This window comes from Zosterops lateralis, assembly GCF_965231275.1.
Source record: "Zosterops lateralis genome assembly, chromosome: 1".
In the NCBI taxonomy this organism is placed as follows: domain Eukaryota; kingdom Metazoa; phylum Chordata; class Aves; order Passeriformes; family Zosteropidae; genus Zosterops; species Zosterops lateralis.
Window position 1 is genome coordinate 3655837 of NC_139762.1, and position 23625 is coordinate 3679461.

The window sequence follows — 23625 nt, forward strand, 5'->3', positions numbered from 1 at the left end:
GTGATTGATACCCCACCTGCCATAGCTGGATTGGGAATATTGGAGTGATCAATATCGCACCCACCACAGCTGGACTGGGAATACTGGAGTTTCACCACCCCAGTGATGAGAATCTTCATCACAGGACCTGACCTGTCCCTCCCCCTGTACAGAATCATGGAATTGTTTGAGCTGGAAGGGACCATTTAAAAGTCCTACCCCTGTGTATGGACACAACCCCACATTCCTCCCTGTTACCCATAAACTCTGTGGCTTCCTTGGTGTGGAAAGTTTGGGGCAGGGCACCTAGAGATATTTAAGTCAGCTTGAAAATATATTGAAGACATCCCATGTGTATTGGGTGGCAATGCAACTTAATAGAATGTATTCTACTCCCAATCTATTGGAAATGGTTGTAGCGATGTTTTTCTTTGTCTCATAACTCTGGGGTGAGGGGGTGGGTGTCTTCCTGTTATTGGGCAGCTGTTAAACCAGCTGGGGCAGTGTTCTTTATCTCTCCCACCACCCATCCTCCCTCCAGAGGATCTCTGCTGTTCATGGGCCATCCAGGCTCACTGCAGGGCTGATACAATTCCATCATCCCATGGGGAGATGCTCCACCCAGGGGGAGGAGCCAACCATTCCTACCTGGATAAAACCTGAGATTCAGAACACCAGCACAGCCTGTTTGCACTGGATTCCCAGAGGGAGACCAGACCCATCTCAGCACCACTGGACCTTCAGAGGAAAACTCCACCCTTGAACAGGATCATCTCTGCTCCAACAGAACCACATCTGTCACTGCAGGAGGACTTGATTGGACTGACACCAACACCCTGAGCAACAGGGTGTCAGCTCATGTTCTGACTCTGACAGTGGTTTTTTTGTTTGTTTGCTTTTTTGTACTACTACATTTTTTATTTTTAATTTTCCTAGTAAAGAACTGTTATTTCTATTCCCATATCTTTGCCTGAAAGCCCCTTAATTTCAAAATGATAATAGCTCAGAGGGAGGGGGTTTACATTCTCCGTTCCAAGGGAAGTTCCAGCTTTCCCTGGCAGACACCTATCTTTCCAAAGTAAGACACCGTGCAATCCTGGTCGGTGATGCAGCTGCTGGCATTAGTTATGGAGTTGGGACAGTGCATCCAGCAGAAATGTGGGCTCAGATTTGCCTCAATCCATCAATCATGAAACCTTGAGACCTCAAAATCCTCCTTTAAGGTACTGTGGTGCTGTTACCTGGGCTACCCACCAGCACTGCAGCAGGAAGAGTTTTACACTGAGATTCCTGCAGGCCTCTTCCACAGAAGACTGATAAAAACTCATTTTCCCAATGACAGATTTATCCAGCACTTTCATTTTATGTTGCCCAGAAGACACAAACTGTGGGAAGTGCTGGTGACTGACTCGTGCTGCATTTGCACACAGCAGGAGCTGTTCTTCTCCCCAGCCTGGTCAAAGAGGCTTCCTTGAACTTATTTAAAAGCTTTCCATGTATCCCACTCATGACCTGGAGGATGGGATAGCACTGGGCAGGTATTGCCCAGAGAAAGAGAAAGAGAAAAAAAGGAGGAGAAAAAGAGTGAGAAAGAAAATGAACACGAGAAAGAGAAAGAAAAGGAAAAAGAGAAAGAGAAAGAGAAAGAGAAAAAGAGAAAGAGAAAGAGAAAAAGAGAAAGAGAGAAAGAAAAAGAGAAAGAGAAGGAGAGAAAGAAAAAGAAAAGAGAAAGAGAAAGAAAAAGAGAAAGAGAAAGAGAAAAAGAGAAAGAAAAAGAAAAAGAGAAAGAAAGAAAGAAAGAAAGAAAAAGAGAAAGAGAAAAAGAGAAAGAAAAAGGAAAAGAGAAAGAGAAAAAGAGAAAGAGAAAGAGAAAGAAAAAGAAAAAGAGAAAGAGAGAAAGAACGAGAGAAAGAAAAAGAGGAAGAAAAAGAGAGAAAGAACGAGAGAAAGAAAAAGAGGAAGAAAAAGAAAAAGAGAGAAAGAAAAAGACAAAGAGAAAAAAAAAAAGAGAAAGAAACTAACTTATGCTAACTTAGGCTCAGCACACCCAAACTTTTGTGTAACAACAGCAAAAAAGCAAATTAAAAACAAACAAGCCAGACTGCCTGGCAAAAAACCATCACTTTCATTTCTTCCCTCAGTTTAATTGCAGTTGTAGACCAGAGTTAAACAAGTGGGAAATAAAAAGCCCCACAAAGTTTATGTTCAAGAATGAAAGTGAATTGTCTTCAAATACTCAAAGGAGAAAATTCCTCCTAAATCAATTGGGTTCCTTTGCCTCCTTCCCTCCCTCCCTATCACCAGGAGTGACAAGCAGGGAATTTCAAACAATAAATTGCTGCACTAGCAGGTGGCTCTGCAGCTTTTCCTGGAAGCTGCACAGAGATTTAGGCTGTTAAGAACAATATCTATGAATGAAGAAATGTGATTCAAGAAATTCTTAAAAGGCCATCCTTGACAGGAGCAAAGTGGCTCACGATGGAAGCACATAGACTCCAGTTTGAAAGTCTCTGTTAAAGCAATTTATCATCTATCAGGACTTATGAAAAATAAAAGACCTTCATGGGAATAGTAATCTTATGTCTCGATGATGAATCTTTCAGAGGCTTCAACTCTAAGTATAAAAATATATTATCAAGAGTACAGACAGATCAATTTAACTGGATTCATGGTCACTGTCTCAGGAGCAGGGAGAAGACGTCCCAAACCCACATTTTCCCTGTTAACTTCCTGCTCTGCACCCGTGGTGCCCCAGAAACATGATGCAAGTGCTCTCTAAAGCCTTGGCAGTGGCTAATTGATTCAATTTATCTTAACCTGCTTTTCTTCAGGTCACAATCCATTCCATTTTCATGCACCCATCATTTCCCCAAGAGCACACCCTGGAATATTTGCCTCATGTCAACTGTCATTGGGCAATTTATGAAGCCATTATTGCCTGGATTTGTGTCTGAGCTCATGGATTTGTTACCACTTCATAAAGCAGAAATGCCATTCCCAGCTGGACCAGCTGAGCTGTACAGCCTGAACCAGGCACACAGCCCCTGCCTCAGCCAGGTAAAGGCTTTGCTGCTCCCATCAAAACTGTGCAGCAATGGGGACATCAGGAAGGAGCTTTTAGATCAATTTCTATTTCTTCCCTGTGCCTCTTCCACCTGCAACAAGGTTGGGCCACAAATGAGCCTGGATGGAGCATTGTATCCTTCATTAGAGAATTGTTTCTGCAGAAAGAGCTTGATCCAAAGTCATGTGAAATCCAAGGCTCCCAGAGATAAACTCAGATTTTCTCTGTACTTTCTCCTCCTCAGAGCCAGCTGAAAATGGCAAAGCTTTTATAGAAACAGAATTCCAGAACGGTTTGGGTTAGAAGGGACCTTGAAGATTAACCAATGCCACCCCCTGCTATTGGTAGGAACGCCTTCACTATCCCAGGCTGCTCCAAACTCCATCCAACCTGGCCTTGGACACTTCCAGGGATGAAGAGAGGATTTATAAAGAAGTTACATAAGACAGACTCTATTTCACGTGCAAAGCATGGCAGGGGCAGATCCTGCACTGATTAAAATAAATTGAGCTGCACCAGTGAATTTTATATTGAAACAAATGGAGTTGCATCAGTCAGATTTGTATTACAACAAAAAGAATTTCACCAATAAAATTTGCATTAAGACAAAAGGAGTTGCACCAGTGAATTTTATATTAAAATAAATGGAGTTGTACGATTTTACACTGATGAAAAACGTGATGCACACGGCTGCACTTCGTGCCTTGCCCACTTCCCATTGCAGGCTTCCTCAAATCCAACCCTGTCCTCTTGGATTCAGGAAGAAACTCTTACTTCTGCTTTCCCTCTCACGAGAAGCAACTTTAGACCCATGACTGTGATCCTCAAGGCTATTTAAGATTTTCTCTTTGCTGATTTTAACAGGGATTATGTAACTGTCAGTCTTGAAGGACCCAGACTTTCTATTTTGTCTCTTAGGAATTCTTGTTTGATTTTTTGGGAACCGTCTGGTGAGTATTTGTGAGATGCTGATTAGCTCTGGCTGGTCTAACCTGGGTGTCAGATGACTCAGAGTTGAGTTCAGATGTAAAAAAAAGAATTATCTTGGTAAATGGGTTAACTGTGCCTGCTTTGTGCTCATCATTCACAGGATAATGGCACTCACGAGCACATCTTCAGTGATAAGCCAAGTCAACCACAAAGCAACAATTAAAAAGGGAAGGCGATTGGAGTTTTAATAAAGTCCTTCCTCACATTTTTCCCATTTTCTCTCTTTTTTGGCAACTGCAATGTGTTTAGGTGCCAGCCCATGACGGTGGCACTGCTGTCTCCAGGATTATAGAACCACTCAAGTAAAGAAAATTCCTCCTTCAGAGCTCTGCCACAGTCTGACCTTCTGCCTTCACTCCTGGGTTGTTTCCAGGATGCCTCAATTCCTTCCCTTTCCTTCCTTTCTGTAAAATCATGCTGTGCATGATTTACAGGGCCTTTCTCTAGGGCTCGTTTGGGTTTTTTTTGTTTTCCTTTATTTTATTTTTTTCCTTCCCCTCTGTTTTGCTGTAAACCCAAGATTGTAGCAGTGATCATCAGATATCACCCAAGGAAACAACTGACTCTATAATGTTTGTTTTGCTTTAACATAAAACAAACCTTCTACTGTTCCATTTCTCCATCAGTGGTGCTCCCACATGGATCTGAGTAGCCTCAGAAAATGTATCTGTCTTCAACTTCTATAAATAAAATTCATTTAGGGGCCTGTAGAGGCCTTATCAGTTTGTCCTGAGGGAATTAACATGAAAAAACCACCAATTTTTCATTTTGAAAATATGAGATATGCATGTAAATTCTCCACTGCTGAAATCCCACCCTCCTCTGGAAAGAACAATTTTCGTGCTGGAATTTTTTGTTTTACTGGAATAATACAAAAGGGAGAAGACAAATGATGTGATCTCCCTTGGCTGAATCTCCAGCGAGGGCAAACTTGCAGAGCTCAGAAGAAAAGTCAGCCTGAATTTAACCTGTAGAACCTGATTTTTGTTTACAGCAAACTGTTGGATTTGTCTTCAGCAAGGCTGGAAATGAAAGTGGTTCATCATTATGATGCCATTCAGATATGACAGTAATGAAACTATAGCAAAACCTATCCCTAAACCCATCGAAAAAATTAAATGAAACAACAATTGAAGTGTTCAGTTCAATCTTTCTACCACATTTGTTGTTTTGACTGTTGTCTTTTACAGGGTGTTCTCCAGGGAGAGCAGGAAAGGGGAAGATAAGCTGTGGGAATGCCAAGAGGGAAGGGCACTAAACTTAAGGAAATCAGTGTGAAAACCTAAAACTTCTTGAGTCTGTCAGGGAAAACAAAACAACAAAACAAAACTAAATCAAAAAAAACCCCCAAAATCAAACCACCAAAACCAAGCCAAACCAAAACAAATCAAAACAAAAAACAACCAAACAAAAACCAGAAAAAAAAGAAGGCAAATCCAGGCTGTAAAATAGTGCAATTTTTCACACACAGTGAACAATTTGCAGAAGCAACAAAGCCAAGTGTGGCAAAATTTCCATCAGAAATGACCAATTAGTGAGACAGAACATAACCCTAATGAGTAAAATACAATAATTCTTGAAGAAGTCCGAGTGTGTGGTTCCACAGAGCCCTCTGAGCTTCATCATCTCCACATCCAAGTGCCCAAAGCCCCAGATGAAAAACACAGCTGCCTGCTTTTAATCCACTTAAGCCAATAGGATGATTCAGTTAGGTATAATTGCAATTAAAAAGCTACATGAATACTTTATGAGAGAGAGGGAGGGAGTGGGTTTGGTCTCCTCACAGTGCCTTGAGCAAAATGTTGTGTCTGTGTGTGGCCATCACACCCCTCTAGAAAATTCAAGGTACCCTCTGCTGTTTGTACCTCTCTAGAAAATTCAAAACCTCCCTGGGGTGTCTGGAATATCCCACAGAAATCCCCTTTTGGAAGAGGAGCCTGAGGATTCTCCATGAGCCAAGTGACCCACATTGTGCCTAGAAACAAATCTAACAGATTTGGACACCTGGGAAGAGGAGAAGGAGTGAGGGATGTTTAGAAAGCCACCAGTGCTGAGTTTCCTTGTTGTGGGACAAGGGGCTTTATGCAGGTTCTGCGTTTAAAGATCATTTAAATCTCCTCCATTTAGTCATAAAAACAAGTCCTGCTTGTCAGCTCAGGGTGTCTGCCCAATGAAAACAGGCTGATTTTTTCACCAAGCAGCAGGACTCTTCTTTCCCCCAGGAGTGAGTTTATCCATAAAGTAGGACCAAGGAACTCCAAGAGGCTACAGGTGCCACACATCCCTCTGCAAACACCACCCAGTTCTGGCTCACACCATGACTCAATGATGCTCAGATGCTCATCACATAAATTTTGGCTGCACTGCCCCTGAAATGTTTGCAGCCACATTCTTAGGCATTCTGGCCCTTAGAAATGCTTTTTTTTTTTTTTTTTTTTTTTTTTTTTTTTTTTTTTTTTTTTGGTGTTTGTTCATGTTGAACTCAGTGGCAACCCAAAACTCTTTCAGTTTAAAATGGTGGAGAGTTAACACCACACCTGAAGTGTCCCAAATAAGGTAAAGTGAAGTAAAAATGCAGTAACCCCTATTTAAAAGGGTTTTTAAAATGACATATACATCTTCCTGTGTTGGACTTCCTACTTGATTGAAGCACTGAAGGATTTGTTGGTGGAGAGCTTAATGTAATTTTGTGTGGCTGGAGCACAAAACATAATTTATAGTCTTCTTACTACAGCAGGTAATATCAAATTGAGAACTTTTGTTCCTTCATCAGAAATGCTGGGAGAGGTTTCAATTCATTTGGATTTTATAGCCCTAAATCTGTTCTGGAAGGTGGATGTCTTTACCCTTTCATTGCCTAAAGGAACTGAGTGTGGTTTCTCTCCCAATGAAACAATTTTATTTCTTTGGGTTTGCCTTGTTCTAAACCAGAGTAGCAGTGACAGCATTCAACAAATTGTTTGTTCAAATCTTTCCCCAGACTGAATGAGTTCAAGGCCACAACCACAGCACCTTCAGTGAATTGTGTATAAAATCCTGAGTATATGAGTTAACACCAGGTCTCCCAAGTCAAGATTTATCCTGCAAGGTCAAAGCACAAACTTAACTCAAGCCAACCTAACCTGACCCAACCAATCCCACAGGAGCACAAGGGATTTTATAACCTTTTTTCCTAACAGGTGAATGTTAGGAGAGGCATTTTGTGTCAGTTTTTTTTAGACTGGGAGCTAAAAATTTGTTCAAAATGCTGGTTCAAGACTGGTGCAGATTTCGCAAGGGGTATGCTCAGCCTAATGTGGTGTAGATTTGACCCACATAATTTTATAACCATTATGTATCATCCAGCCATTCACCCTGAGCTGGCAATTAATTAAAAAATCTTCTGATGGGGAGAACGACAAAAATGTTGCAGCCATGGGGCTACCTGAAAGTGCAGGTATTCTGCAGGAAAATTCTGTATTTACACCCAGAAATGTTTCTGGATGGATGAAAAGCAAACACTTCTTACTCAGCTCTCTGCAACTGTGCCTCAGTCCTGATCCAGCAAAATCCAGTGCAAAATCCCACAGGGATGAGAAATTTGTTCTATATTTGTCCTCTGCCAATTGGCATTGATAATTAATCTGTGGAAATTTATTCTAATTTCCATGTCTTTCTACCCATTCGTGGACCTTCACAAGAAAATCCCATCCCAAGAATACAGATCCAAGTGAATCACAGAGAGGAAGGAGCACACAGGGACATTCCAGAGGGAACAAATCATGCTGCACACAATTCTTGGGAAAAACTGAGAGCAGGCTGCTCAGGGTTTCAACTGAGAGATGCTCAAGCAAAAAAATCATTATAACAGCAGGGGCAGGACTCAGGGTAAGGATACAGGAAAGCCAGCAAGCAAGGAAGAAATTAGGTGGATGGAAAAGAGAATCTTTTTTTTCTGGTGCTGTATGACATAAAAAACAGGTCCAAAGGGATCTGCTGGAGTGCTGTGCCCAGTCCCCTGCTATTATCAGCAAGCAGCTCATCTAATGCTCTAAGTTTACTATGGAGGGTTCCTGTTTTTTTTTTTTGTTTTTTTTTTTTTTTTTTGTTTTTTTTTTTTTGCCTGGATAACTTCTGATCGCATCTCTTCGTTTTGGTGATTTCAATTTCCTGCCTAAATTTATTCATGACTGGTGTCCTCTTACGTCAGCATGGCCTTTAGATAAACAGCCCTTCTCCCTCCTTAATGTTTGAGCCAGCTGATAACACTGAGTTTGAAGGCAAAAAAATAGCCCAACTCCTTCATTTTCCTTATTTCTCATCCCAGTAGGGAAATCTCAGAGTTGCAGACAGCGAGTGCGGGATACTGATTCAGATGAAAAATGGGTGATGATGTCTGCACACAGATTTCCTGCCTCAAATCCTGCAGGATCTGGTCACTGGAGCCCAGAGAATCACCCACATGCAGGTGCCTTCTCCCAAAGGATTGAACAGAATTCCAGACTCCAGGGAACAGATGAATTAGAGTCCACTATCTATGGATGCACTTTACACACATGGCTCATGTGTAGGTGCTTATCCCCACAGATAACTAAAATCAGTTATGTGAATTTGGGTCTGACTCCCATCCTCACTGAAGGAAAAGGTTTTATTGAATCCCTAAACACAAACCTCATTTGACCAGGATATCCAAGAAATTAGCATGTGGCTGGGTGATGGACACAGGACTGACAGGAGCCCCAAAATCCTGTACAACCTCATTTGTGGGTTTGACCTGATAAAATCCTTAAGGTTTGAAAAGACCCCTAAGACCACCAAGTCCAACTTCAGAAAGGCTCAGATATAAAATATAAATATGTACATTTTGGACTCTGACAATCAATTTATTCCTTCTCCATATAAGTCGAATGGCAGCAATCATGGATTATTTTTTCCTTTTAAACGAGAAAAAGATTTGAAATATTTCTAAAGCACTGCCTCACATGCATTTGCAAGGTAATTTTTGGTGCATTGCTTAAGAGGGGCAGAAGGTGGAAATTTTGAGTGCAAGGCCACTTACTGAGCTCACGAAGCAGTGCTCAGATTCCCCACTTTCAAAGAGGATGACATCCTTTATGAAGACTGCGATGGCTCTCATGATGAAGGACATGAAGAGGTGCATGTGGATGTAATTTCGAGTACAGTGCAGTTTTCTGTTGAGAAAGAAATGAAACATTTCTGAATAGCAAATCTTCTCAAAAGCATTGTTTTTATATTTACACTGTTTCTTCTGCCGTGACACAGAGTCCCAATTAAACATTAGAAACCCTGAGACAGGCTCTGGTCTAATGAACATCACCACAAATCCACTTAAGCCTTTTTAATTCTGCAGAATGTGGCAATCCACGTATCTGCAGCGGTACTGCTGCTTTCTCAATCCTCAGAAAAACAGGAAAAATACAGGATGACAGAAAACAGGTCCATCCCACTGCTCTCCATGGGGAAAGAAATGTTTTTGACTGAGCAGACTGCGCTCATGATAGAAATCTTTTTTTTACAGAATGTTTCTGCTGCAATAATTCTTTTCAAAGTGAAACATCTCTTCAAGCAGGCAAATAAATTCTCAGCATCTGTTGCCAGAATTAACACATATTACAGGCTTTCTGGAGAAATATGAACTGTATTTTCACTTAAAAATTACTGGTTGTTAATGATACTGAGAACTATACTAGAGTTTTTCTATCCCTTGCCCGCTAATATTTTGAAGACGAATTCTGATCAAGTAGGATTTTTTTTTTTCCAAGAGAGAATTTACATCAGCTAAAGTGAAAGGTCTAATAGTCTGGAAATGGGTGCTTTGTACAGACACCAGAACCACACCAGACCTCACTCAGCAGCACAATCAAATTACCACCTCTTAATGAGCCACTGTGCACTGGCAGAGGTTGTGCTCCTAACCTCGGATGATGGCAAGATAATGGGGCTGAGCTGAGTCCTCCTGCAGGCAAAGGCAAGTCAAGTTAAGCTGTTTCCCATGAAGGAAAAACAGGATCCTCAAGGGTTTCACCAGCTTGGCTGGCACCTTGTACCTTGTGGAGGTAATTTGCATGTGTCTGTGTTGGATATGAAATATTTCCAAATAATGGGATAGGACTGCTGGGAGACATTCCTTGAGCTTTTGCTGCAACATCAGCCTCGGTACAGGGTGGAACAATTGAAAGATGGCAACAGCTCAGGTTGTGTTCTGACTCTGCCAATGGTTGCTTCTTTTTGTTGTTGTTTGCTTGTTCTTTTGTACTACTACATTTGCATTTTTAATATTTCTAGCAATGAACTGTCATTCCTATTCCCATATCTTTGCCTGAAAACTCCTTAATTTCAAAATTATAATAATTCGAAGGGAGGGGTTTTACATTCTCCATTCTCTGGCTTTTCCCTGGCAGACACCTGTCTTTCCAAACCAAGACATCTTCCCTGTGCCTTTTCCTGCTGGTGGCCTTACCTGAAGAGACACAGGATGATCATGGCAGCCGTGAGGGCGATGAGGGATAAGGTGTGTCCGATGGTGTAGCCCGTCTTGACCGTCCCATAGAACACCGTTTGCTGGTGTGAAAGAAAGAAAACAGGGCTTTCAAAGAGGTCCAAAATGCACTCCTAAACACAGCATCGCCCTGCTGGGACAAGGAAATAATATTTCTCCATTCTCTTAAAGCACCTCTGCCTCCTTCACCCTTTGAAATCCCATCCAGCAGTGCACACGATTCAAACACCGCCAGTGTGAGTGTGAAGAGTGGATCTGGTTGCAGCAGGGCTTGGATCACCCAAACCCAGGTTTAATTTACACAAGAGAAAGGTTTCTGCTGGAGGGAGGCTGATTTGGCATCTGCAGAGACAGCTGCAGCCTAAAACCTCATGGAATGAGGAGTGACCAATGTTCAGCTAAAGAGTGCATGGCACTGAGTCTAACATGGTGAGTGTGGTGAGATTGATTCAGTTAAGGAGGTCTAGGGGTGTTGGAATCCTAGAAACTTAGGATTTGGGATTTTAGTGTATAGTAATACATATGAGTCAAGATGGAGGATTTGGGGTGTTGTCTTTGTCCTTCTTCATTGCCTTCTCCTTCCTTCTTCTTCATGGGTTTGAGTGGTTTTCTGTAATTGGGTGAAAAATGTCTGCATTGCGGGCCTTGGGTGGTCATTATTGGGTCAAAACCATAAATTATATAGGTGTCATCTTGATATTGGGCAATTATCGCTGAAATAACCTTGGAAAGAGTTAGCAGCACTCCATTTTCTCTCCATTTTCTATCTTGCTAGTTAAGCTCATGGCTCATAAGCCTGTAAATACTGTAAATAAATAAGATATAATAAACATGCCAAGTCGGAACTCAACATCTTTGTTTCCTGTGTTATTCATTCTGACCTTGGCAGAGAAGAAAAGAAGCCAAAACCATCACACAGGGGCAGAGCTGTCTGGGAAATTTGTTTGCTTTTGTGGAATTTACACTGTGTTTAGGCAAGTAAAAACTTAAAATGTTCTCACTGTTAACTCAGAAATATTAAGTGTTAAGTTGGAAATCAGTTCATGGATTTTCTCTTTGCACACAGAGGGAATCTCTGAGCACGGGGCACCGCAGGGCTTGGATTCAACAGGGATTCCCAGTCTAAATAAAATGGGCAAATAAGCTCTCCAAAGCTCTCTAGCAACACTCTAAATCAATAGATTTTGATTTTTCAGCTTTTTTAAAAATTAAAAAATAAGAAGAAAAATCAAGAGGCAAAATTATTTAGACATTTATCAATTAAAAAAATAATCTTAAGTTTTTATGAGATTCTAACTCAGTTTATGGAAAATTTTATTTTTTTCCAGCTCTTGATTAACCCTCCTCTGCCCTCCTTGCCACCATCTTCTATAAACAACCCAAACAACCAAATCCACAAAGAGCAGGTTAGGCAGAAAATCTAAACCCAACCTTGTTTGGAGAAACACTCTTCCATAACATTGAGAGTTGACATTTTCATGTGCTATTTTCACAGGCTTTGACAAGTATTTGGTACTTTACAGAACCAGTGAGGCTGGGATGAGTTGCAATCCTTTAGCATTTGCACAAGCCAGCTTGGAGGGGTGTTAAAACAAGAGAGTTTTCAGAGATAACACTTGGGTGTTAAAACAAGAGAGTTTTCAGTGATATCTTCAACCACAGATCTCAGAGGTGGTTAAAGCCCCGTGTCTTTACAGCCACATCACTGAGAGCTTTGAGTCACCCCAAATAGATAATTCAAGGGTTTTAGGACAAGTTATCTGCCTGGTCTAGCCCTGATAAAGCTCTGCAGGTGGGGCCTCACCTGAGGGGGGCAGAGAGGCAGAATCCTCCCCTTTCCCTGCTGCCCAGGCTATGGGATGAGCCCAGGATACAACTGGAATTCTGGGCTACAGGTGCACAGGGTCAGTACATGTCCAGCCTCTCATCCACCAGCACCCCCAAGATAAAATCTTCTTTCCAGCCTCCCTGGAGCTTGGGATCCCAAAGGCAGCTCTGACTTTTCTAATTAAAGCAGTCAACCTCCCTCATGTTGATTTCATCTTTCTCTATTATTTCTGTTTTTGATGGCACCAGAGCAGAGCTGTAGCAGGAAAGACTTGGCCAGCAGAAGGAAGGAGCTCATGGCAGGGGACTGTAGGAGGACAAGGTTGTCCCACAACTTTATTTAGGAGAGCAGAGAAAAATAGGCCTCCTGCTTCTTAAGAGTTATTCCCAGGAGCGAGATATGCACATACAGTTCCTGGTGTTATTCAACAATCAATTCCCTGCTTTCTCCCCTCATATTTTATGATGTGACTAATCCTTGTGGTGCAGAGAGGGATGGTTCTGCACTCAGCTTTAATGCAGGATGTGGGGTCAGCTCTGCTCTGGAAACAGCACTTAATGACTTCCCACTCTTCACTGTGCTTGCTAATGACAATTGGTTCCTATTTTAGAGATATCAAAAGCAGAGAATTTGACCCAAGATCATAAATGGAATTGAAATTTCGCTCAGGGTCCAGGTTATAAAATATTCTTGTTAGAAAAGAAAGGGATGTAGATAAGTGAAGGCAACGCTTGCCAGGATGCCTGACTGATTTACAGAATGGAATCAGGCAACTTTACCATTGTCTCTTTGACTTCTAAAAGCTTCTGCTTAATTTCACAGGAGTGTGATAATAACAATTATTTGAGGTAGGTGCTAAATTAAAATTAACTGAGATTTATTTTCCTTGGTTTCTATTCAGTAACCTCAATATGTGTCCTTTGTTGTTGACGATGGGAAACATTTACAATTTTGAGAGAAAAAGAAGAGAAATACTGATATAAAATCCTTCAGGAGCCAGGTGTATTGGGGTTCATGTAATCCAGCCCAAAGCCATCAGGGTTCCTTTGAGGGTAAATGAAAAGAAATTTCTTTGGAGAGGACTGTAGGCTGAACTGACCTCTGGAGGTGTCTCTTTATTTCACCATCTTCAGGCAGAACCTACAGAGACCCTGGGGTGGCCCCTCTGAGCAGAGGGAAGCACACAAGGGAGAAAACCATCAACATCTGACAGAGGAGCAGGATAACAACCCCACTCCCCATTTGCTAATGCACCATTTTTAAAGGTCAGCTTGGAAAAGGGCTCATCATCACTGCATGGACCAAGAGCAGCACTTTGGTGCCTACATCATCTGCTAATTTAGAGACTGCCAGAATTCACAGCTGAAACCTTACATGCTGCCCTTATTTATTTTTCATATTTTTTTCTGGTTGTTTCTGACCTGAGACTAAAAGTTCATGAAGTGCTTTACTCCTGGAAGCTTATCAGTCTTTCCTGGACCTCATGTCCTGTACAGCCTGCTGTTTTTTCCCCTACTCCCTTTACTTCTTGCTCCCCAAACTCAGTGCCAGTTCAACAGGAACAAAACAAAAATCTATTCTTCTTCACAGGCTGCTCCTGCATGTTCACCCCCCTCAGCCACCTTTCACGCAAATTGAGCTTTAACAGCAGGAAAAAAACCTTGTGGAAATCAAAGGAAAATAATTAAGAAAGAATTAAAGGAACACAATAAATGTTCTCCTGGTAATGTGGCACTCTGGCAACGCTGCAATCCGTTGGGTGGTGGATCATGTCCCAGGAATTCCCAAATCCCCTGAGCAGCAGGAACACAAACCAGAGCTCTGGATGGGGGTTTTTGCAATGGTTTTTGCAGCCACACAGTCTGAGGGAAGGACACTTGAGGATGTATGTGAAGTGCTGGTTGACCCTGCAGGCAGGCTAAGGCTCTCTTCAGCCTGAAGTCCTTTGTGCACCTCTCCCTTTGCTGTTTTCTGTTTTCTTTCACTCAGAGCTGGCTCATTTCTGCTCAGATCCCCTGTTAACCCTCTGAGTGCCTTGGCAATGGGTGACCATGCACAGAGACCTCTCACCATATTGAGTCACAGAATCCCAGAATGGGTTGGGTTGGAAGGGACCTTAAAAACCATCTCATTCCACCTCTGTCCTGGGCAGGGACACCTTCCACTGTTCCAGGTTGCTCCAAGCCCTCTCCAACCTGGCCTGCAACACTTCCCAGGATGGGGCAGCCACAGCTTCTCTGGGCACCTTGTGCCAGGGCCTCACCACCCTCACAGTGAGGAATTTCTTCCCAATATCTCATGTAAATCTGCCTTTCTTCAGCTTAACACCATTCCACCTTGTCCCATCACTCCATGCTCTTGTGAAAAATCCCTCTCCAGCCTTTCTGTAAGCCCCCTTTAAATACTGGAAACACACATTAATTAATTATTGAGACTCCTATGTCCAACATTCACTAACACTGAGGGATGTCTTATACAACAACAACAAAAAAAGCATGGGTAAATAAAATATATTATATTTTAATATAAACACATTAAGTCATTAATATAAACACCATTATATAAAAATATAAATACTGCAACGTATGATTGCAGTGAAACATAACTTTCCTTGCATCAGCTTTTTCTTGTTGACGATGGGACTGCTACAGGTGATTAGTTAAGATTAAATGCTGAACTTTGAGTTAGGTGAGATGAATCTTGCTTCTAATATTTGTTATCCTTTTCAGACTTTACCCTTCATGTCTCAGCATGCAGCAAACCAGTAACAAACTCCTTCCTGTGGAATGACAATATTCTGCAAAGCTGATTATACCTTAGGTCAGCGATTGCTAATTTATATACAAACAATATCCAATACATAAATGTTATTGCCAAAACACATCCCGGAGAACTTCTGGATTTTCTATCAAAATTTAGTAAAAGTTCATGACAATGTGTGTTCCCTACAGTGATGTAGATATTTAGATGGTTGAGATCTGCAGAATAGCAAAATATAATTTTTGTCCCTTTAGAGCTTTTGATGCTTTTGTTGCCATAGAAAGACTGGAGTCACCATATCTACTTCAGCATCAATATAAATGTGGAGGGCTTGTTTCAAAGTGTACTGTGGAAAATAAAACACCTGAAGTTATTTGTGGACATCACACAGACTATGGTCTAACCTTCTCAGGTCCTGACAGACTGGAAATTTTGGATGTTCCATCCCTGGAAGGGTTCAAGGCCAGGTTTGGAATAACCTGGTCTAGTGGAAGGAGTTCCTGCCCATGGCAGGATGTGGAATGAGATGATCCTTAAGTTCCCCTCCATCCCAAGCCCTTCCATAATTCCATGAGTCTATGACATCAAAGGGAAGATCATTTCCTTGACCAAACTCCTGAACTCTGCTTCCAAAGGATCCTCTTGAGGATCCTTTCCTCTCGAGGAATCAGAGGGGAAATGGGAAAAAACAGGCATGGGAAGATCCCACAGTTCTGATATTGATCCAAGAGGATCCTTTCCTCTTGTGGAATCTGAGGGGGAATGGGAAAAATTTGTCATGGGAAGATCACACAGTTCTGATATTTATCCCTGTTAAATCTTGTTGCCCACCCATCCAGGTTTACACACCTCTTCCCCTGGAGTGCTGTTGGAATCATATCCACAAGCCAAGGCATAGGGTGCAGGGTACACATCCGACCAGCCTTGGCTTGTACAATTCCTGGTCACATTCCCTGGAAGAAAAGAAAAAAAACATGATTTAAAAATAAACCTTCAGCTCACTGTTAGAGCAACTTCTGCCTTTTGTGGTGTAAATGCCAAAGGACAATTCTTGTAACACTTCGAGTAAAACTCTCCCCCTTTTTCCCTCCTATTAAGTTTTCATATTATGCAGAACTCATAAATGGGAGGCATCCATTGTGTTTTAAGGTCCAGACCTCAGTTTAAAAGTACATTTTAATAAAGAGGTGCACACAAAACATGTCTTCTAGTGGTACCATTCTCCCACTTGTACCCAGGCCTCTGGTTGCTGGCACTGCACCAGTATTGTCTGAATGTTTTATTGTCACATTGACTTTCTTCCTGGAAAAAATTTTTATCTAAACAGGGCAGTGAAGTATTTATGCCTTTCACTCTGCCTGTGAGAAGCCAGGACAGGGGTAGATAAAGTGCTCATTTCACACAATGCAGATAAGGCTGGGGGTCTGGGAACTAAATCCAGCCCTCCACACCCAGACTTTGCCTACGACTGAGCCCTGATCAAATGTGATTCCTGGGAAATGTACTCCACTCTTGTTTGTGAGCAAAGCACTTCAAAATTTGGCTGTGAAGGGAGAAAATCCACACGTGGACAACCTGTACTGCCTGTTTTAACTTGTATACTCCAGGGCAGGAAGATTTCCTGGACTGCCAAGCTCGCTGAGTGCCTGGGGCCTCTGACCAGCTAAAAAGAGCTTTAATTAACACAAGAGCATCTCACTCCTCCTGCCAAACTGCCAAAACTTAAGTTCACGTGGCTCTTTGGTACTCAGAACTGCCTGATCCATCCAGGATTGTGAGTGCAAAGCACTTCTCACTTTGTAAAACATCTCTGCTCCCTGTCCCAGCTGGACTTCAAACCCACATTGGCTTAATCCCAGCAGAAGGAGGAGAGACCAGCACTCAGGACAAGCCTTACCCCAAGAGGTTTGTAGGCTAAAAGGCCAAGATATGGGTTTGTCAATAAATAACAAAGCAGAAATACACCCAACAGCACATTATGAATTCCCTCAGCACCTTCTCTGCCCCCCAGATCCCATTGTTGGGGCATTCCACTGGGGCCAGTCACCCCACAGAACTGGAAAAACTGGTCAACACACCAGAATGAACAAACAACAGCCAAACTTTGCTTCTTAAGGTGAAAGATGGCACCAGCGAAGCTCGAAGAGCTTTGCAAACATTTCCAACAATAGGGTTCTTTGCACACAAGAGTAAGAAAACTCCTGCAAAAGGGAGTTTTGCAAAAAATCAGTTACGCAGCTGTGAGTCACAGAAATATTCGAGTGTCACCTCCAGCAATTTCTGTCACTTGAGTCATCTGAACATCCTCCCAGCCACGGGCCTGCTCTGCACTGAAATCACAGCAAATCCCCTGCCTGAAGTCACCACTCCAATCCCTGTGACAGGTGGATTTTGACACTAAAATTTGCCCCTTTATTCTGTCCTTGCAGCAGATCTGAACCCAGGAGGGCTCTCAAAGGTGCCTTTGCTCATTTCCACAGCTGTTCCAGGAGGAGCAGGTTCAGCACAGCTCCGTGGGCTGCTGTTCCCAGCCTTTCCCTGCTCTGTTTGCAGTTCTTTCCACCAGGGTTCACCTCGGGATCATAAAGGATCTTGGGCAAACAAATCAAGGACTCAACTGTTCAGGACTTTCAGTTTTTTCCAGGTGTTATGCAATTGCTGTTATTTCTTCTCCTTTACAATAGATCCCATTATCTGAACTTCATTGCTTCCCATTTCCTGCTCAAAACTCCTCCTCTCTAAAGATGTCATGGTGGTTTTAAATCTTTGTTTCTTATTCTCAGTGAGCTAAGGTGTGTTTCTTTCAGCTTCATTTTCTCCTGTTTCTTCTTTTCAATTGCACTTCCTCACAATTTTATGATTATTTAAAGATTCTCACCTCTCTCAATACTTTTAAAAATTGTCACAATGTTTTAGCAGAAGTGGAGAACAAGGGAGAGGGAAGAACGATGACAAAGCATCAGTGGGATTAAAAAAAAAATAATAAAAATTACTCTGATTTTAGGGAAACTCACTTCCCAGACAAGTTTCTCTACCACCCTTTGCTGCTCATGTAGCTTTTAGATGTGGAAATTCACACACATGGTGTGATGTAAGACACCTTCCTAAAACCTCTCATGTTCACTTTGTGTCTGAGAGGTAGGAAAAGTACAAGGTAAGAAAAAAAGATTTTATCACACCACAATTTGGCTCTATTCAGACCAAATAACATTTCTAATTACTACTCTTTAAAATACCACTTTCCATACTGAAAATGAGCATAAAATTTGGGAAAGTGCCTCACTTTAAGCTGAGCTTTCCTCTGAGGTCCACAGGCTCAGGTTAGACTGACGTATCACACAGATTTTTATGTTCCAAGGTCAAATCCCAGCTCTGCCACAGATCCTTGATGAAAATGAGCCAGTTCTTGTGGTGTCCCTGGCTCTTGGTTTTTCCAGACTTTGGTAATAAAATCTAATTATTTGTCAATGGAAAGACAAATTTTTCAGAGCACCAGAAGCTGTATTTGCCATTTTCCAGAGCTGTTTCTCACTAATTTGTGTAACACAAATTCTCCCTAAAATGAGCACTAATGGAGTACATTGAAAATCTGGATTAGATTGAAAATGACAGTATCAGAAAACACAAAGTTTCTGCACTTGGAATTTATCTCCAGCCTTTCAAAGTTCACTAGATTTCCCATTTTTTTTTCCATTTCCTACCAGGCTGGAGCTAAAATTTTTAAACTGTACTCCTGGAGATTTAATGAGATAGGAGACCAGGGGTTTACAACTACATGTAATTAATGATGCAGAATGGAGGAGATTCACTGAGAGATGGGGAACATCCAGTGCCAGTAGGTTTGTGCTCCAGGCTGTCTTCTGTTTTTTGGAAAAAGAAGAGGCAAGTCCCTGGTGGGAACAGAATCTCCTCATTCTCGTGGTATTAGTTAAAGCTGTGAATTAATCTGGGTTTTTTTGTGGAGTTTGTATTTAATTTTACCAATGTTACCACTGTCAAACTCCTGCATCTGTCCCTAAATACGAGGTGAGGTTTTCCATTAAAAAAAAACAATAAACCACAACTAACTCTCATTTATTTAAATAATAAACTCATAATGCCTTGCCAGAGCTCAGTGTCCTGCTTTCACAGCATCCCAGAATGGCTGAGGTTGGAAAGGACCTCTGGAGATCACCTGCCCCAAACCCCCTGCTCAGGTCACTTAAAATGGAAGCATGACCAGATTCCTTCTGGATATTCTTGGAATCCTTCAAGGATGGAGACTGCACAAGGAAAACTTGTCTCAGAATTTAGAATCATAAAATCATCATGGAATGATCTGGGTTGGAAGGGACCCTAAAGTCCAGTTCCAGTTCTCTGCCATGAGCAGAGGACCTCCCACGAGACTTCCTGGTTGTCACTGAGAGGAATTTCCTTCCATTTGATGTGATTTATTCACGACACAACAGAAGAGGAGGGAGGAGTCTGTGGAGCAGAGATAAAACCAGAACATTTTCTTTATCAGAGGTGTTTGATCTGGGTAGAAATCAAACACTAAACAGACAAATGGAATAAATGCACAGAGCTGTTGTCTGTGTCCTGCTCTTTAGTTTTTTTTTTTTTTTCTCTTACTTCATTTCTTTCTTCCTCTCATCTGTTTCAAACACACCCTTCAAACTCTGAGACATGTCTGAAAGTTCATGTTACAGGTGAAGTTTTACCTCTTTGATCTTGGAAAAAAACCTTCTTATTGGCCTTTAATGAGAGTTTGAATTCAGACAAAAAGATCAATCAAGGTCAATCAAGGCTCAGGGGTGTTGGGTTTTGCTCCTCTCTTGCTCTCCTTGTCCTTTTCTGTAACAATTTCCAAAGCAGAGGGGAAGGTGTGCTCTGCCCAGCAATCAGCCCTGCTTCTCCAGCATCATATTCCATGGCCATAAATCGATTTTTTCAAGCAGAAACTATTACAGCAGTGATGCTTCTATTATTTACCATTCTTGAGACGCCGCTGAGTCCACTGGCACATCTCTACTTTCATTTTTATTATTGATCTGCCCCACTGCTCTTGGGAAACACTTGAAACTTGCACTTAGCTGGATGCTGAAGTGCTTAGGCCAGGGAAAAACTTGTGGGGAAAGTCTTGACAGGATAATTTCCCAATTTGCTTTCTCTGCCTCAGTCGTGGTCTCACAAGGTGATTCTTTCAGTGCAATTTCTGCCCAGCATTTAATGTTATTCTGTATTTTTTTTATTTCATAAATTCATGTTGTAGTAGCACCTGTGGCATTGGGTCAGCACATCAAACAAGACTGACTTAATCTTCTTCTTTTGCTGCTTTTCACATCACTTGGGCTGCAGATATTACTGCCACATGTCCAGTGCCCTGAAACTGTCTATACCCCATTTTTTGTGGCAAAACTCAATTTTCCCTTATTTTCCTTTCCCCTTCCTGCACATTTCACTTCTAAGAGTGAAGATCCTGATCCTTAATAAATACAGATAATTCTTCCTTTCTTAACAATACCAACGTTCACCTTGATTAGGCACCTTTTGTAAACTATTTGCTTTCTCATTCTAAAAACAGAGATGTCAAATTTTAGGACAAAATTCTCACTAGATCTTTTGATTCTGCAATTATAGGATTCCAGGAAACATTTACAAGAAAAATATGCACATTTTTGGGTAGAGATGGAGGTGTAGCACTAGTCCTTCAGAGGACTGGGACACAAGCACTGTGACACCTGAGGTGCAAATAAATAATGGAATCATGGAATGGTTTAGGTTGGAAAATCCCTCTAAGATCATCAAGTCCAGCCATAAATCCACACTGCCAAGGCCACCATCAAACCATGTCCCCAAGTGCCACATCCACAAGTTTTTTAACACTTCCAGGGATGGGGATGCTCTCTCTGAGCCTCCAGGTAATTTTGCTTTTTTTGATATGAAGGCACATGTGGACAGCAGAGCACCTGAGCAGGTCGAGGGCTCTCAGTGAAGAGAACTCCACAAAAAACCACACTCAACTTCTTGGGTATTTTAATGACCATTGTAGTAAATAAATAACAGGTATGGTTCATTTTGGAGTTCTTTAGAGAAGTGGTGATGTCTTCTTCTTATCTGCTGCTCTCTGCTCATCCCTATCCTCATTTTATTCAGTTTTTGTTCCAGTTTCAGAAGCAATGCGGAATAAAAAGTGTTCACGAAGGAGGGAAAAGGAGAGGGGAAATAAATTTAGAGCACCCGAGGAAAAAAGGAATTTGGCAAGCCTGAAATTCAGATCTCACCTCTCTGAGTGGGATCCAGAGCTTGGTTGTGCCCATCCCCACCCCCTTAGGTCAATTAATTTCAGAGCTAAAGCTCAAAAAACTGTCAGTGCAAAATTAACTTGTGCATGGTGGACAATTTGCTTTTGGAGAAATGGTGAGGCATAAATCCCTATCACAAATGTCATCTTCCACCTATGGAAAGGGAGCTGGAACACCCTGATCAAGGCACTTTAATAATGAAAAGTGCCAAAAATATTTTGATCCATCTCCCTCTCATGGCACTGACGGACGTCATGAAATAATGAAAATTTTCTGGGTCTGTGAATGCCATAAAAAATTAATGTCAAATGACATCAGGACAGTTTAAGGCTTTTAAATGCCATGAGATATTTTACCCTTTATTAGCCATGAGATGGGATATTAGTCATTTGGAGAGCTTATTCTCCATGAGGCAGGAAAATCACATTAACCCTTTGTTTCCTGGCATTTCACTCTTTTCCTGCTATAAATACATTTAAAAGATTTCCTCTGGCTCACAACTTGATAAAAGCTCTCATGTTCCTGCAAAGGGATCAAAGAGCACAACACAAATATTACCCAGATGTTTGAGCTTCTTGAAACCTGCTCAGTGACACTCACTGCTACACAGGAAGAGCTTCTTCACATACTTTAATGGCATTAATTTTGCAACAAACCCTATAAACCAGGAGACAATCTCCCCCTTCCTTTATTTAAGACCATCACTGTTTGTTAATGGTTGTACAAAGTGTCTGACTCAGAGAGAATCAAAGCTGCTGCTTCTGCATCAGGGAATGGCATCAGTTGTTGATGCTGTTGGTGCTCTGCTGAGGCAGAATTCAATCCTGTTGGGAGACATTCCCATCTGCCAGAGCCACTGCACAATATTTTGATGGCAAAAGGAGAGAAATATGTGGGTTTTGGATGGTATTAAACTCATCCTGGAGCTGGAATCTAAAAAAACAGCTGAACTGTGGCTCTAAGGAACCTGTTCCTCACCTCTGACTGTAAAATCAGCTCAGAGAGGGTTGACTTATGAAAAGCTCTAAAATCAGTTGATACAAATGCCATTTCAGGTTGGAAATTTGACACAAATGCCATTTCAGGTTGGAAATCCTGAATGCAGGTGTCTTAACACCAATTGAGGGACCCTTATGGATTTTAGATCTTCCAACATTTATCAGATGGTGCCAGATGTTTATGGTTAAAAAATTAAATGGAGCCCTCAGTGTCTGTGCTGTGGGGGGCTCTCTGTGAGCTCAGTACCTGCATTCCTACTCCAGTCAACAGAAGATTCATCAACAGAGCCCATGGCACCTCCAGAGCTGTTCAGGTCCCTCCACAGTGTCTTTTGCCAGTGCTGATTTCTGTGGACATTAATGGGGTCCTGGACACCAGTCTCATATAGACATCCCTGCTTTACAAACAGCAGAAATTAAGAGTCCTGACTCTGCTTTCTCCAAAGAAACTCACCCTGTGCTTTACCAAACAGGAATTTTCATGCTGTTGTTCATCTGATCACTGTAAATGGCTAATTCAAGTTGAGATGAATCCCTGACCAAATCATACAGTCATAAAATCATAGAATGGATTGGTTGGAAAGGACCTTAAAGCTCATCTCATTCCATCTCCTGCCATGGGCAGGGACACATTCTACCATCCCAGGGTGCTCCAAGCCCTGTCCAACCTGGCCTTGGACACTTCCAGGGATCCAGGGGCAGCCACAGCTTCTCTGGGCACCCTGTTCCAGGCCCTCCTCACCCTCACAGGCGAGAAATCCTTCCTAAAATCTAATCCAACCCAGCTCTCTGTCAGTTTAAAGCCATTCCCCCTTGTTCTATCACTCCATAGCCTTGTACAAACCAGCCAGATTTCCATTGACTGGAATCCCTGGATGAGTCAGCTGCAGAGAACCACAGTAAACCAGAGGAAACTCCTCCAAAGCAAGGTGGAACTGCCCCAGAAGGCTGCTGACCCTGCCAGCTGCAATCCTGGGTGACATTTGCTGAGGTCACAGCTCCCAGAAGAGCACAACTGGCCACAGGGGCGTGCAGGGAAGGGCCATGTCTGAGGCTCTTTCTTGGCTGGGCACACTGAGATGAGGGCACAGAGAGCCCAAAGGATGCTCTGAGTGCTCTGTGGGATGTCTGGGATTCTCCCAGAATAGGAATCATTCACTGCACAGAATCACAAAGTTGCTTGGGTTGGGAAAGGCCTCCAAGGTCACCAATTCCAACCTGTG

The 23625-nt window shown here is 42.1% G+C and overlaps 1 protein-coding gene across 1 annotated transcript in view; it reads right to left on the reverse strand.

Moving 5' to 3' along the window:
* The window catches only part of VIPR1 (vasoactive intestinal peptide receptor 1), a 106572-nt gene that overhangs the window by 25391 nt on the left and 57556 nt on the right, over positions 1–23625 (reverse strand). The window contains exons 4-6 of the mRNA XM_083879908.1: positions 15970–16073; positions 10494–10594; positions 9072–9204 (exon numbers count right to left, since the gene is read on the reverse strand). Of these exons, the coding sequence (XP_083736034.1) occupies positions 9072–9204; positions 10494–10594; positions 15970–16073 (338 nt within the window). The remainder of the gene's footprint in view (positions 1–9071; positions 9205–10493; positions 10595–15969; positions 16074–23625) is intronic.